This window comes from Carcharodon carcharias, chromosome 1 (genome assembly GCF_017639515.1).
Source record: "Carcharodon carcharias isolate sCarCar2 chromosome 1, sCarCar2.pri, whole genome shotgun sequence".
Lineage (NCBI taxonomy): Eukaryota > Metazoa > Chordata > Chondrichthyes > Lamniformes > Lamnidae > Carcharodon > Carcharodon carcharias.
The window spans coordinates 60,919,811-60,936,720 of NC_054467.1; the positions used below are offsets into that span (position 1 = coordinate 60,919,811).

Sequence of the window (16,910 nt, forward strand, 5' to 3'; positions counted from 1 at the left end):
TAAATCAAATCGGGAAAGATGAAAGGCTCCTGCGGTAACATTCTTATGTTGCACTTGTTGCTGAATGTTTGAATGTTTCCTGCAGCAGCAGCTGCTTCAGCCGCCGTCTTCACTCGGCGCGCGCCTCCGCCCAGGCACCACACGCGCCGCGCGCACCCAACGCCGCTAGGTTCCTGGCGATGACGTCGCTCCGCGCGTGCACGCGATTGTTATGTTTGGGAGGTTGGGGGGTGGAATATCATGTGGGGGGAGAGCGAGCCCGCCACCCAGCCACCCAGAGAGAGAGAGAGAGTGAGCGAGCGCGAGCTACCTGCTAATATCCATCTGGAGCTACACAGTGCACCAGGCTGAGCGCGAGCGCCTGCTGCTGCTGCTCCTCACAGCCGACAGCTCGCAGCACAAGCAGCTGCTGCTTCAACCAGTGCACTTCAGTCTCTTCTATACATACAGATAACAATTGAAAAAAAAACTTGTGTGTGCATGTAAATATATTTATTTTATGGCACCTTTTTTTAAAAAAAACAAGAAACTAAATTTCTGTTTTCAGACGGTATGAGGTGTTTTGAGTGAAGCAGGAAAAAAAAGAGGATTTAAGATATATAGCAATATTGGAGGATGAAGATGAACGCAAAAGTGTCGTTAAAGTTGATCCTGGTACTGGTGGTGGCCGCCAACATGCTTGACAGCGAAGCAAAGTCGCGTGAAAGGAGTGAGAAATCTCCGGTGAGGAGGTGCCTGGATGGGAGTGCGCCGCGCCGCTTGAAGAAGAGGGACAGAAGACTGTTGGCACTGGACGCCAGTGGGTACATCTGTCATAAACTCTACAGTCGGCTGTCCTGCTGCCCCGTGAACAGGCATTTCCCGCAGTTCGTTGATCCCAAGGTAAATTTTTCGTGTGTAGGTTTGAATAAAGTGCGCGATGTATAATGCACATGATGCGTTCATCATATAGAGCACACAACAGTAACTTCAGTTCCCATAGTTATCAATCACCTTATAATAAAGACATTTTAATTAGGGTTAGATTTTTGCGAAGGGGGTGTAAAACTTTTTGTGGGGTACAATAAGGAAGCTCTAATCATAATCGCGTTGACGGACTAACGTTAGAAAGTGTGTGTAATAAACATTCAGGTGTTCTTGCTTGAAAAACTCCACAGTTGCAGCACTGTAGTTGTGAAGGTCCGATGAGGGACGCTTCAAAACTCGTGTTCCAGCGTTGTTGGCCTCAACATAATAAGAAATACCCAGACTGAATCGAATTTTTATGCTAGGTTCACGGTAGATTTCATTCTATTCTCATGTAAACAGCTTCTACGAATCAACATATGCGTCTGGGTGGTATCTTTCACTTTGTTTTGTAACAAAAAGCCATATTGCATCATTTAATTTGCTCAAGTCATGCAAATAGAAAAAATCAATAGGACAAAAAGGGGTCGACTTATCCTCCTCCCCACTAAACTGCTGCCCACACACAGAGTCCTGTTGCTTATGGCAAAAGAATAACAACAACACCATTGTGTTTGTTAGTTGGTTCACTAATGGGTGAAACTGGAGAACATCATTCTCCTTCAGTCCAAGCTCTGTCCAAATGTCCGTGCCTTTTGAGTGAACATTTGTCCTACTATTTCTATTCCCAGATGAGCGAGAACGCCTTACTGCAGGTTTTCAGCTGTAGACTGAATCGAAGTTTTATTTCTACCATATGCGGCAATATTTGAGAGGGAAAAAGATTTGGTTTTTCGCATGGAAATGGTCGAGGTTAAAAGTCCGTAGGTGTAAATGAGTAAACAGAGCCGACATATAAAGTGAGCTTCTCCCAGCGACACTTTTATTTGTACATTCAATCAAATCCGAAAATATTGTTTGACTATTTCTGGGAATGCCATGCATTATGATACCTCTTCATGTACTTTTCTGTAGTTTTTTTTTATCCCAAGTACCTTTCAAGTGTTTTGGACACTTTGGTGTCTGAACACATGGCTAGTCAAGGAAGAGCTTATTCGAGAATTTAGTCTGGCTGAGTTACAACTTCGTGCTCTTTTCACCTTGGATGATTTGAGAGCCAAGTTTGTCCAAGGGATCGTTTTCAAGTGTGTTCCCCTCACACTAATCTGTTTGCTCTTGCTATTTCACTAACCTAACAACTGCCTTTGTTATACAAATGTAACTGAGCAACAAACTCATCCAGTGTTAAAGCTGGCACTATGAAAGGACCAAATTATTAAGTCTTACTTCTGTTTTTAGTGATTTTGAGATGAAAGAAGGACTGCACACATGTTTTACATTAGGCAATAGCAACACTAATCATTCCGAAGCATGTTAGGATAATGTTTGAATTTTTGGTAGCTTTCAATGTGTTATGGTTAATCACATGCAGCTTGATGGTTTCATCTGTTACACTTAATAACAAAAAGAGGAAATTAGTCTTATTACTGGAGGAAACAAGGTTTTATTTTTTTTAGATTTAAATGTTGTAATCATTTATTTAGCAACCAGAAAAAGTGAGTGCATAACAAGTAAGATGCTTCAAGGAATCAGACAGATTTTTGTTGAATTGGTTTTGTCAAATTTCTGGTTGGTTGATATGAGTGCAAGAATAATAGGTTATTAAATGTAGCTGGCATGTAGTTTGGGCACTCAAAGTGTTTCATAGCCTGCATTAAGCAAAATACTTGGAATACAATCCTGCAAAAGCTAAGTCATTGATGACATTTCAGAACTCTGATACTTGCACTTAATGTTCAGAAGAAAACACACAAAATAATAAAACTGGTAGGTTGTTCTGCTTGCCTGTGCATTAAATCTCATGGATCCATCATCATTCCAATAATTGGTTTAAAAAAATGTCTTTTTAATTTATTTCTCTCCACAGATATTGTCTACCATGAACCATCTCTCAGCCAGGTGGGTGGGATAGTCTTGGGGCAGCAGACTTCCCCGTGACCACATTGACACAATTTTGCGGTTTCCAAACTTGAGTGATGGTACTGCAGGGGGGAGTTAAAAAGAGCCAGAGAATTTCAGTATTTCCTCTTCAACAGCTTCTATGTGGTGCTCCATCTAATGGCCTGCCCAAGTACTGGCAAACCTTACTGAACTGAGGCGCGGGATTGATCAGGCAAACTTCTGGCTCCTCCTAGACTGGAATTTCATGCTACTATTTCTTCAGGGAGAAGATATGCATGAAGAAAATGCCCTGAATGTACTATATACCCAAATTGTGCTGTTCCATGCAATCAATTTGAAAGTATAATATGTTGTGATTGTGTACTACCTGGGCACATAAGACAAGCATGTAATTAACTCTGTCATATCCAGATGCATTCTTATGTTCCCATCTGTGGTGCTTATACTCCAACTAACATTTCCATGAGAGAAACCCTCCCATTATTTAATTCTGTACAATTAGAAGCTCCAGCTGAACCTCTGCAACTCTTTAGTTTCCATTTCTCACCCTAAAAATGTTTCCAGCTACATCCTTAGTAATATTCTTATTTGCCTTCCAAATTATCCAAATGAAGATGTTTTCATGACCCAAACCATCATCTTTGGGAATCAAATTTGTTCCCATTGACAACACATCAAAATAGCCTTGCATTAGATACAAGCCCTAGTCATGTTTTCCATTGTGATAGCATCAAATTATACCCATTGGCAATAAGTAAGCTCAGTCCTATCCCTCTGGTTATCTGGACAACCATGCACCAACCATGTAGTATTTTTGTTTATAAATTATCACCCACCTGTTCTGTGCCAACTCGGTACTCTTAAATATACAGGAGAGAACACAAAGAATGAAACAATCTTAAAGGAGATAAAAGCAAAATACTGTGGATGCTGGAAATCTGAAACAAAAACAAAAATACCTGGAAAAACTCAGCAGATCTGACACCATTTGTGGAGAGAAATACAGTTGACACTTCGAGTCCGAATGACTCTTCATCAGAACTAAGGAAATAGAAAAATGAGGTGAAACATAAGCTGGTAGACGGGGATGGGACAGGTGGAGCTGGATAGGGGGCCAGTGATAGGTGGAGGCAAAGAAGAGATTGCCAAAGATGTCATAGACAAAAGGACAAAGGGGTGTTGATGGTGGTGATATTATCTAAGGAATGTGCTAATGGGGACGTTAAGGGTAGCAAACAGGACAATATAGTGGCAGATGGCCCTAGTGGGGGTGGGGTGGGGGTAAGGGATTGAAATGGGCTAAAAGATGGATATAAAACAATAGATTGAAATAAATTTAAAAATAGGTGGGAAAAGAAAGATATATTTATTTTAAAAATTATAAATTACTGGAAAAAGGGGGATCAGAAAGGGGGTGGGGATGGAGGAGAAAGTTCATGATCTGAAATTGTTGAACTCAATATTAAGTCCAGAAGGCTGTAAAGTGCCTAGTCAGAAGACGAGGTGCTGTTCCTCCAGTTTGCGTTGAGCTTCACTGGAACATTGCAGCAGGCCAAGGATGGACATGTGAGCATGAGAGCAGGGTGGTGTGTTGAAATGGCAAGCGACAGAGAGGTCTGGGTCATGCTTGCGGACAGACCGAAGGTGTTCCACAAAGCGGTCACTCAGTCTGCGTTTGGTCTCTCCAATGTAGAGGAGACCGCATTGGGAGCAGTGAATACAGTAGACTAAATTGAGGGAAGTGCAAGTGAAGCACTGCTTCACATGAAAGGAGTGTTTGGGCCCTTGGATGGTGAGGAGGGGGAGGTAAAGGGGCAGGTGTTGCACGTTCTGCGGTTGCATGGGAAGGTGCCGTGGGAGGGAGTAGAGGTGTAAGGGGTGATAGAGGAGTGGACCAGGGTGTCCCGGAAGGAACGATCCCTGCAAAAAGCCACCAGGGGGGGTGAAAGGAAGATGTGTTTGGTGGTGGTATCATGCTGGAGTTAGTGGAAATGGTGGAGGATGATCCTTTAAACGCGGAGGCTGGTGGAGTGATAAGTGAGGACGAGAGGGACCCTATCATGGTTCTGGAAGGGAGAGGAAGGTGTGAAGGCGGATGCACGGGAGATGGGCTGGACACGGTTGAGGGCCCTGTCAACCACCATGGGTAGAAAACCTTATTTAAGGAAGAAGGAAGACATGTCAGAGGAACTGTTTTAGAAAGTGGCATCATCAGAACAGATGTGACGGAGGCGAAGGAACTGAGAGAATGGGACGGAGTCCTTACAGGAAGCGGGGTGTGAGGAGCTGTAGTCGAGGTAGCTGTGGGAGTCAGTAGGCTTGTAATGAATATTGGTGGACAGTCTATCACCAGAAATTGAGACTGAGAGGTCAAGGAAGGGAAGGGAAGTGCCAGTGATGGACCATGCGAAAATGATGGAGGGGTGGAAATTGGAAGCAAAATTAATAAACTTTTCCAGATCCAGACAAGAGCATGAAACAGCACTGAAACAGTCATAAGACATACTTGTCTATACTGTTTGAAACAACCTGTCGTGTGGAAATATTATTACGTTCTGATAGCTTTAGAAATTATTGAATATCTTCAGTGTTAAAGCCTTATACAATTCCATAACTTCTATGCTGGACATTTGTGCTAAACAGCATCAGGTTAATAGACTGCAGTTCACAATCTCATATACTGAACAGGTCAGAGGTTGACTCTAGAACCTATGTAGTACAGATTCAACTTGTAATTTGATAGCAATCTGAAACTGCTAAGTTACTTATTGAGACTAAAAGGACATGGAATAAACTCGATCAATGAATTGCACTTTTTTTTATCCTGCTAACATAAAATTCAAATCATGGTACTTTGCATAATTTATCGTCAACATAAGGAAGATTGCAACCCATTATCTTTTGTACCACAAGCAAACTATACAGTCTCTAATTGGCCCTGACATTAAAAAAACTCTGCTTTTGGGGTAGGTTTTATGCCAAGAGATGCTTATTTGATATGGTCTTGCTCGGCTTTTCCTTTCCTGAGACGTTAACCACCTTGTCTTCTTCCTCCTACAATCTTTTAAAAGTCAAGCTTTGGTCATGCAGATTTACCTCATCTAATATTTTAGTTTTTTCAACCTGCATAGTGTCGGCAAGATCATGGATAACATTGTATGCCAAGGTTGGTTTTCCTTAATGTAAATGGTAAAGTTGATTCCAGAATAGTGCTAAGCAAATGCTTAGACCATAAGACCATAAGACATAGGAGCAGAAATTAGAAACACTATATGCCACAGTTGGTTTTCCTCAATGTAGATGGCAAGCTACATAATATAGTTATTGAGGATACAGATAATAATGCTTCTGTCTATCTTTGCAAGGGCTTCAGAAGATGTATGCTGATGGAGCACTTCTGTATTCTGTATTTTTTCTTTTAAATCATAGCTTGCATAAAAGGGGTACTAAAAAACAATTTAAATGCCTTTGAAAATTCTTATATCTTTAAGGAACATTCCAGGTAAAATGTTAAAGCTGATGTATTATTTTTTAATTGCAGCTTTTAAAGAAAAATTTGGCTAATTTAGTTGCTAAAGGTTTATCATATTATTGCCATTAATTTATTCACTGCAAGGTATGACTTGTGCATGCATACGCCCCCCATTGAAAATAAGGGCAAAAAAAGTGCTTCAATACATCTTTGTCTTTTATACTTTTCAAAGGCAAAAGGAAGTATCCTAACTCAAAGAAGAATTTCGAAATCTGAGTCCTACTGGAAAGTTTCTACAGCTTAAGACTCATTTTTCTTTGCAGCCTGTTAACATTGTGTTTGCAGCATCAGTTTCCCAATCAGATGACCATGAACTGCCTAGCAAACTATTGCAAAGTTTTTTTCCATTCATACTTGAGTCATTATTTGAAAAGAGAAAACTATCATTGCATACGTTAACTATCACTGCAAGATGTTAACCTCCTTGTCTCCTTCATCCTACAATCAATGGGCTTTTAAAAGTCAAGCTTTGGCCACATAGATTTACCTCATCTAATATTTTACTTTATCCAACCTGCATAGTATCGGCAAGATCAAGGATAACATTGTATGCCAAGGTTGGTTTTCCTTAATATAAATGGTAAAGTTGATTCCAGAATGATGCTAAGCAAATGCTTAGACCATAAGACCATAAGACATAGGAGCAGAAATTAGGCCATTCAGTCCATCGAGTCTGCTCTGCCATTCAACCATGGCTGATAAGTTTCTCAACCCCATTCTCTCGCTTTTTCCCCGTAACCTTTGATCCCCTTACCCTTCAAGAACCTATCTATCTCAGTCTTAAATACAATCAATGACCTGGCCTCCACAGCCTTCTGTGGCAATGAATTCCATAGATTCACCACTCTCTGGCTAAATAAGTTTCTCCTCATCTCTGTTCTAAAAGGTCTTCCCTTTACTCTGAGGCTGTGCCCTCGGGTCCTAATCTCTCCTACTAACAGAAACATCTTCCCCATGTCCACTCTATCCAGGCCTTTCAATATTCTGTAAGTTTCAATCAGAACCCCCATATCCTTCTGAACTCCATCGAATATAGACCCAAAGTCCTCAAACGTTCCTCATATGTTAAGCCTTTCATTCCTGGGATCATTCTCATGAACCTCCTCTGGACCCTCTCCAGGGCCAGAACATTCTTCCTGAGGTATGGGGCCCAAAATTGCTCACTATATTCTAAATGTGGTCTGACCAGAGCCTTATAAAGCCTCAGCAGCACATCCCTGCTTTTATATTCTAGTCCTCTCGAAATAAATGCATTTGCCTTCCTAACTACTGACTCAACCTGCAAGTTAACCTTAAGAGAATCCTGGACTAGGACTCCCAAGTCCCTTTGCACTCCAGATTTCTGAATTCTCTCCCCATTTAGAAAATAGTCTTAGGTTCAATTGGTATAAGGTGCCAACTGACTTGTAAATTCCCATTGTTTCAGAGATGAGATATTATGTAGAAAAATATATAAAGAATGAAGATAATGTCCAACTCTCAACTTTGGAAAATTTTGTATAACATAAACTTGGGCTTATTTTAGGTCAGTAATTTAGCGCATGCACCACTGATTTTCCAACCTGATGCAGGTTTCAGACCTGTTACTAGAATCCATCTGATACAGTTACTGCATTTTTTGTTCTCAACCAGGATGGCAATATTTGGGCTCCAGAAGAATGTTTCCTCTGTTGGAGTGACTGCTGAAATAGAAAGTACACAACCTGTGGAAGAAAAAAAAGGATAAAATGTATCTATATTACTAAAATATTTTCAAGCATGTGAAGTTGGTCTGTCATGTTGTGGAGTCAGTTCAACTAATCAGATTGCAGAACATCCAATCACAGCATGTTCAATCACAATCACAACACTTCCCAGTAGCAGCAGTAAGAAGATAAGCCCAATTTCTAAAAGAGTCACCGCTGCTATACAATGCAGTAGGTTGCTGCATTAGAAGGCAATGTGGATCAGAGATAAGGCTGTGGGGCTGATTCTCTGATCCATGCTACTTTTGAGCAAAACTTCCCATAAAGCATGGGATATATCAGTGAACATACCTGTAAATTTTTGAGCAGCTCCAGAAGAGATCAACTAATTCAGTAAAAATAATAATGTTTTAAGCTTAAATTGTCAAAGCTCCATCCCTTGCAACAGAAAAACACTGGTAACATGCTATTATTGCCTTATGAGGAAGGTACAATGACTGAGGTTGAACAGGAGGCATAAATAAATGGTATACAGTGTCGGGATTGAGATTGTTTTGTGGACCCAAGGCCAAGTGAAATGAGTAGCATCAACGACATGTTTTCAGGATAGAAACTGCACGGATCATGTTTTTTTCTCATATTTACTTTCAAATTCTTAGGTCAACTAGTACAAAAAAATTTTGGTTTTATGCATTTTAATTAATGTTTGAGAAGAATCCTTTATTATACTTCACATGATCTATCTGTACTTTCTCTCATTATAGACAATTGTATCTAGCTCTACTATGTATGTAACAGATGCAAAGAGCCAGTCATTGCATGCTTGTATTGCCCTGTGTGCACTCCCATTGTTTCCAGTGGGAGAGAACATCGAGTGTGTGTTATAATGATGGCTCTATCTATCTCTTCATGGGTATGTACCCTGCAGACCTCACACAGAGAAAAATGTGAAGGTCCCACTGTGTGGAAACAGCATGAAATAAACAGAGAAAATACTGTATTTCATTTCAGATGATTTAAATAATCCTATTGCTTAATCTATTGTTTGGTTTATATGTGACCAAAAACACATTCCAGAAATAGTAAAAGTGATTGCAGTGATTAGAATCTTCAGCAGTATAAGTCTCCATATAAATACCTTAATAGTGAAATTAAGGTCTGTGACGGCGAGAAGAGGAGGATGATATTTGACAGCTGGAAAGCAGGATTTGAATCATTTTGCTTTATTTCAATATATAATTCATTATGCTTTTTTAAAAAAAAATACAAAAACAATATTTGAATTGCAAATTTGCTTCAGAAATTTAGGGAATGATTGAAATTAGTTGATATTTTTAAAGAAGCAGTATTTTCCTTTGGAAAATCTTATTAAGAATAATGTTTGGCTGCAGTTCAGTCTCATATGTTATTTAAAGCTGGATTTTCTTCCAAATTCAACTTTAAATAATACAAGTTTGGACTAAAATTGTGCTGCTTCAGATTGTGAAAGATAATATATAAGGAAAGTGACTTTTTTTGCTATGTCGCTATAACCAACCTAAAAATGTGAATGTGGGGGTGAAATCCTTTTTCATAGACTGTCCACTGTCTCAGTATAATAATAAATAGTATAAGCATTAAACTATTTTACACACTTAGCTGTGTCGGATTAAACTGTGTACAACATATTAAAGGAGAAAGAATGTATACTACTTTATAAAGATGGAAAATAGGATTATCAGACATAAAGGAAAACAAAGTTATTAAATGGTTTTAGGAATTTCAGTATATTTATAAACAAAAACATGTAATCTGCCAACACTCCCATCGTAATTTAATTTAGCTGTTGTAAATATTTTTCCATTGAAAGTTACTTGAGGAAATTTATAATCTTATGGAGCTGAATGATGTATTTTATTACCATTATTATTTCTTTTAAGTTTTATAATCACACTTGAGAACATTTCAAACCAAGAGGGCATCAGCAGAACTCCCACCAAGAATTCCTACAGTGGGGGGTATTGGGGTAGGATCGTAACATAATGGAAAACATACATATTGTTGTGGCCTGAGTAAAGCTTTTCTAATGTGCTGTGACATTTGGAATTTTTCATGTAGACGCTTCCTCGTTTGTCCTTTCAAACTTTTATTCAACTCATACTTCAGTTTATGGAAGAAAAGAAATAGCAAATATATTCTGGAATTTAGTAAACATTTATTACTTGCTTTACTAGGTTTAAAATATGGGAAAAATCCTACTTCGTCTATATTCATAAAAGCAAGAAGATACAGTAAAGGTCCTATATGTAAGGCAGACATTCTCTCCAAGTCAGAGTGTTTTTTTAAAATTCAGTTTGCTTTTGCTTACATCTTTCTGCTGTTTGATTTTCAGGTATTTTCTGTTACAAACAACACAGAATGTGCAAGGTTGCTGGAGGAAATCAAGTGTGCCCAATGTTCACCACATGCACAGAATTTATTTCACTTACCTGACCAAGAAGAAGCATCAAACAATGAGCTAGCCTTACCCATGTTGTGCAGAGATTATTGCAAACAGTTCTACTTTGCCTGCAGAAGCCACGTAGCAGGTAATAAAGGCAAGATATGAATGAACCCTGAAATCATATAAATCCTTATACCTTGTTGATACATGATGAATCAGTGTGGGGGTATCCATAGCAGAGCCATGATCCTCTGGCGTGCAATGAAAGGGGTGGTCATGGGTACCATTAAACAAAATGAATGCTTACTGAAAAGTCATTACTTCAGTACTGGTGGCAGATGCTATTGCCACCCTGTTTGGAGTTGTAGTAACATTCAGGAAAGGCTGCTGCCACCCCTTTGCACAATTAAAAGCAGCATAGATAATACAATAGTAAAAACTGAAGTAATTTCTTTTAATGCTGCTCTAATAAGTATGCAATGTGTGATGCATGGTATTTCATCCTGCATCTCATTCTGTGATAGAGATGAACCCTTTTGCAGTAAGGCTTATATTTTTAATATTGTGTATTTAAATTCAATGCAGAACTTTTGTTTTTTTAAAAAAGAAAAAGCTTCTAAAGGAGAACTCTTAATTTCCTTTTGTGCTGTTTTACAGATTTTCCAAAGTTTCCTGGAAAATGAAAATATTATTATTTTATACAAAAAACTACTGATTTTTTTTCCACAGTTCCCTGCGTACAGCTGGTTCTTACTCTTTATCACATTCCCTGCAGACTGAAAGGGGGCGGGGGGTTACATTTTCCAAGTCTGCTTGCTAGGCAGTCATAACAGATTAGATTTGGTGGATATTATTCACAAACAATAATGCATTGGGGAATTTTTGTACGCTTTTCCCACTCAAAAAATTAACTAATCCCTGACCCTGGTGACCTGGTCCTCATTTTGTTGGGACTTACTACTTAATTTTTAAAAAAATTGCAGTTGAACTGAGCAAAAGAGTTAATTGGAGCGTCTTGAGCAGCACAGGAGCTGGTGCCACAGGAATCTTTCTCCCCAGATCAACATATGTGGTGACGAATGACAAATTTATTTTTCTACAAAGTTTGTGTATATGTAAAACTGCTGAAGTGCATCAAGATGTCAAGTGCTTTGGGTGACCACCCAGGTTGTCTTGGAAGATAACCAGATGAAAGCATAACTTTAGCACTGGGACATGGATGGGGCTCAGGGGTGTGCATAAGTGAACTAGCAGCCTGTTTTTCAGCCAAGCTAGACGATTTGCCTATGTTAGACAGATGCTTATAATCAGCATGTGGCACCACTTGCTATTGCAGAGGTCGGTGCTAATTGAAAGCTTTTGTTTTGATACCAAAGATAGAAAACAAATTTTGTTGACAGAGTGGTCATTGACAAGCACCCTAATTGTATTTGTTTAAAGAACCCAATTAGAATTAAGTTTCCAGAGAATTATGCAACAGGAGTTAATCAAATCAAAGAAAATCATCCAAAATATCAGATTTTTGTTTTTAAACTTGAAAATGACTGTTTTCAGTGTTGCTAATATTGTGGATATACAATCTTTAATTTCTAAGAAGCCATTTGATTTCATACCAACATATATGTAATTGCATAACATTTTGTGTTACAAGTATACAGTATATTGCTCGGAAGATTTGTTGAAGCTTTGGCTAATCATTTGAATTTTTTAGATTTTCTTTTCATCATTATGATAGTGTTGAAATCACTGAGAATAATTACAGCTTTTCATACACTTGCACAGCAGTCAGGTGTTGTTTACAAAATATAGCCAATTAATTAATCTGAATCTTGAGGTTTGTAGTTTGTAAGATGCAACAGTTGTAGGTGGCTTGATGTTTTACTGTATTAACACAGCAATGTGCTTGGGCACAAAGTGTTAGGATACTGTTACTCTATTGATATTTCCCATACGAATAATTATCAATGGCCGTTCTTCATGAGATAAATTCCCATTCAGATAGGCTGTACAGGGAGGGAGAGGCAATCGGTTGAGGGCAAACCCATATGAGTTGCTGTTAATTTCCTGCATTCCTGAATGGCTTGTCAAATCCAGTGTGCTAGAGGATGGTGTATTGAACAACAGAGAGGAGAGTGAAATCTAAGAAAGGAAAAGAATTAAAAAAGCTGGTAAAATAAAATATTACACAGTACAATTAAGTGTTCACAACCTGAGATCCATTGATATTAATGTCTACATTTCAGAAAGAGAGTAGCATAGTTTGTCCCATTCCTTTATACCTGATATCAGATTTTGTTATATTTCCTTCTGCTCTCCTAAAGGTAATGTAGACATGAGTGTAAAACATGGAACACTGCTTTATACCTACATACACTTTTTTGCTTAAGTACCAAAGAGGAAAATGTACCTTTTTGACTTTTAGTCCATCTTTGCGATGAACCTAAAGCTGTCTAGATTAAGAATGACAAGCTTCCTGGTAATTCCCCTGCGCCCTCCATGCAGAGCAGGAAGTGAGTCTTCATACAGTACACAAGTGTTCATAACAAGGATGAACACACATTAGAGCCACAAGAAATGAGGAAATAAGTGCAGTGAAAGAGTCCTGAGAGTTGTTTGCCTACCTTCCACTTCAGGAAATGTGAGGTTATGCACATTGGCAGGAAGAATAGAGGAGCTGAATACTGGCATTGGAGGCAGTCCAGAGAAGGTTCACTTGGTTGATCCTGGGGATGGAGGGATTTTCTGATGAGAGGTTGAGTTGGTTGGGCCTGTACTCATTGGAGTTCAGAAGAATGAGAGGTGACTTTATTGAAACATATAAGATTCTTAGAGAGCTTGACAAGGTAGATGCTGAGAGTTTGTTTCCCCTTGTGGGAGAGTCTAGGACCAGGGGGCATAATCTCAGAGTAAGAAATTGCCCATTTAAAACAGAGATGAGGAGGAATTTCTTCTCTCAGAGGGTAGAGAATCTGTGGAATTCTTTACTGCAGAGGGCTATAGAGGCTGGATCGTTAAGTATATTCAAGCTTGAGATAGATCTTTAATCAGTCAGGAAATCAAGGGTTATGGGGAAAAGGCAGGAAAGTGGAGCTGAGGATTATCAGATCAGCCATGATCTCATTGAATGCTGGAGCAGACTCGTTATGCCGAATGGCCTACTTCTGCTCCTACATCTTATGGTCTTATAGTTGTGAAGTAACATACATTCTGAGAAATAAATTTTAAATCAAGAGACAAACTGGATAAATAAAGCAAAATGTAAGTGTTGTTTAAATCATTTCAAAGACCTTTGTAACTCTCATGACTTGATTACTTATAAGTTATGAAATGCTCCTCCCTTCAAAGATAAACTGATATCACTCCTATCCTCTATTTATGATGTATCAGTGTTTTGTAACACATAAAGCCATAGAATTGGTCTGTCTATTTTCTCAACATGACCCATAACTGTCAAAATGGATAGCGGAGGAGATGAATTTTATGAATTTGTCATACTTTGGTTATGCAAAGGGATGTATTAATGATTTGTCATGTTTTATATCTGCCACAATATGAGCACGGAGGAATTGGAAACAGTTTAGAGAGTGCTAGGAAACTAAGAGTGAGTCATGTTATCAGAAAAAAAAATAAAAACTGACATGCCTGTGACCATGTTACTGTTTCTTATTCACTTCTCTTTTAAACTAGAGATGAAATTTCCTCAGTTTCCTGGGTCTTTGTGAGATCATCCTGGGGCTATGGGTGTTTGTTGGCAGTTTGTTGACAAAATAATGTGGGAACAATTACTTTTATGTTTAAAGGAACTAAGCATATCACCACCACATGAAACAACACTTTAAAGGCCTTAGTATGTTAGAGGTCATGTATTGTCACAGAGAGTTATGCGCTGAAGAAGATTGGGATTCTTTATAAATGTTTAAAAAATAGTGTGGTTTCATTTTAGTTTGAAAAACAAAATAACTTCTGACACTTTAAGTAGTTGTTTGTCACAAAGTATTAGCAGTTACCCCAATGTATGTATTCAAATAATGAAGATGAGAATTATTTTGAAAAGTATCATTTTCAAAACAAAGCAAAATACTGTCTTCTTTGATTCTTTAAAGTGGAAGCTTTGACTTCAGCTATTCTTGTTGCACATGCAAACATTTAATAGTGTGAACACCAACAATTTATTTAACATCTTTTTTCCAGGATTATTCCAGACCACTTCAGATGAGTTCTGCAACCTTTATTCAGCAAAGGACAATGGGATGTGTTTTCCTGACTCTCCCAGAAAACAAGTGCAAGGACCAGCTTCTAACTATTTAAACCAGATGGATGAATATCACAAAATGGAACAGATCAACAGGTTCAATAAGATAACTGCAATTTGATTTAGAAAAACTCAATAATCGTAGTCATGATACTGAACCAATGACATGTCAGCTTACAATGTACTGTTGTGCTACCAGATGGTTTTCTTGTCATAGAATTTTTAACAAAATTTAAAACATTGTTGAAGTTTATTAGCAGCGTTAAGTAATGTTCTCTCCATAGAGAATTCCTTTCTATTGGAGTCCCTTTTTCACTGTCCATTTGAGAAAAGACTAGGAAAGCTGAGTAATCTAATAGTCAACTGCTTTAACTACAGGATCTCCTATTGTAGCTTTACAATTAAGTTCAATGGTGCAATGTATTGGGGGCAGAAGATAGTTGCCCCAACCACAGTCAGTTCTTACTGTTAGTTGATGTTGAAGAAGGTGCAAAATAAGGTCCAGGTACTTTCCCTCACAGGAAGAGAGAAGGGGATAAACAGTGGGAAACATTCAAAGAAACATTTCAAAAGAACAAAAACATGTTCTATTAAAAAAAACAAAAATACAGTGAGAAAGATCCATCCATGGCTTACTATGTAAATTAAGGATAATATTAAATTAAAAGGAAGAGGCTTATAATGTTGCAAAGAATAGTAGTAAGCCTTAGGATTGGAAACGTTGGAAACTAGCAAAGGGCAGCCAAAAAGTTGATAAAGGGGAATAATAGATTATGGGCAGAACTTTTCGCTGAGTGGGCGGGCGCATGCCCCACCCACTCGAGCATAAAATGACACGCGATGACGTCCAGCGAGTGTCCTGACGTCATTGCACACTCGCGCGATATTTTGCTCAACGCGGGAGTCGGAGCCGCGCCCGCCATTAATTAACAGGCCAGTTAAAACCAATTGACAACAATTTAACATCGCCTGTGAGATTTTTCACTCGTCGCACAGGCAAAACGAGTGGGCAGGCAGGTCACAATTTGCAAAACCTAATCCACGGGTGGGATAAGAAGGGTCAGCAACATTGTCAATGTGAGTAGTGATGAGTTTTGACGATAACTTGCTGCTGGTGACTTATTGGTACTTGTCAGCTTAATCTCTGATCAAGACTTTGTTCTTAGCATTTCCAGGCTTCATTTCTGGACTCATTGGTGTCTTCCAGGACCCCTGAGGATTCATATAATGTAGACCCTTCCAGGTATCAGACAGCATTCCCTTATCCTGGTAATGGGGATTGTTGTCTCCAGAGGTACCTCCTCTGAATAGGAAGGGAGGGGTAGAAGGGAAAGAGGGCCAAGTGTCCCTATGCAGCTTTAAGGGGAGGAACCTGTGGGAGGAGAGGCACAGGCGTAAGGGGTGCAGGGCCAGCAGGAAATGGAAGGCGGAAGGGGTCGCAGAAGAAGCCACTATCCTGCTGCCAGGCTTTACAGGTGGCGATGCAGCTACCTCAATATATCCGAGGTGCAATGCCGAATGAGGCTCTGCCTCTCAAGGGAGACCAAGACCTCCATTTGTCAGATGATCAGGCCTGAGTTCAGCTCCGACTGTGTGGGTGGACAGCCCATGCCAGTGGCTCTGAAAGTCACAGTGCCCTCAACTTCTATGCCTCAGGCCCTTTCCAGGGCTCAGCAGGGGATCTTGTGGAGTCTCCCAATCAGCTGTCCACAGTTGTGTCAAGCTGGTGACAGAAGCTCTGTACAGGCGGGTATTGACTTTCATTCATTTCCTTATGGACGAGGCCAGCCAGGCTGAGTGAGCCAGAGGGATTGCTGGGTTCCCCCACATCCAGGGTGCCATCGACTACACACATGTGGCCATCAAGGCGCCAGCGGATCAACCGGGTGCCTTCATCAACACGAAGGGATTCCACTCGATGAATATGCAGATAGTGTGTGACGACAGGACGCAGATTCTGTGCAAGGTACCCTGGCAGCTCCCATAATGCCTACATCCTCAGACACTCCCAGGTGCTGAAGCTCTTCAGTGCTGCAGCCCGACTAGATGGATGGCTTCTGGGTGACAAGGGCTATCCCTTGAAAAGGTGGCTCATGATGCCTCTCCAGCACC

The 16,910-nt window shown here is 39.6% G+C and overlaps 1 protein-coding gene across 5 annotated transcripts in view; it reads left to right on the top strand.

The window, feature by feature from the left end:
• The first annotated feature begins 236 nt into the window (after positions 1 to 236).
• Positions 237 to 16,910, top strand: part of LOC121282290 (hedgehog interacting protein) — a 226,516-nt gene continuing 209,842 nt past the window's right edge. For all 5 annotated transcript variants that reach the window (XM_041195939.1, XM_041195949.1, XM_041195964.1 and 2 more), the window contains exons 1-3: positions 237 to 882; positions 10,496 to 10,691; positions 14,738 to 14,894. In XM_041195939.1, the coding sequence (XP_041051873.1) occupies positions 616 to 882; positions 10,496 to 10,691; positions 14,738 to 14,894 (620 nt within the window). In that variant the 5' untranslated portion in view covers positions 237 to 615. The remainder of the gene's footprint in view (positions 883 to 10,495; positions 10,692 to 14,737; positions 14,895 to 16,910) is intronic.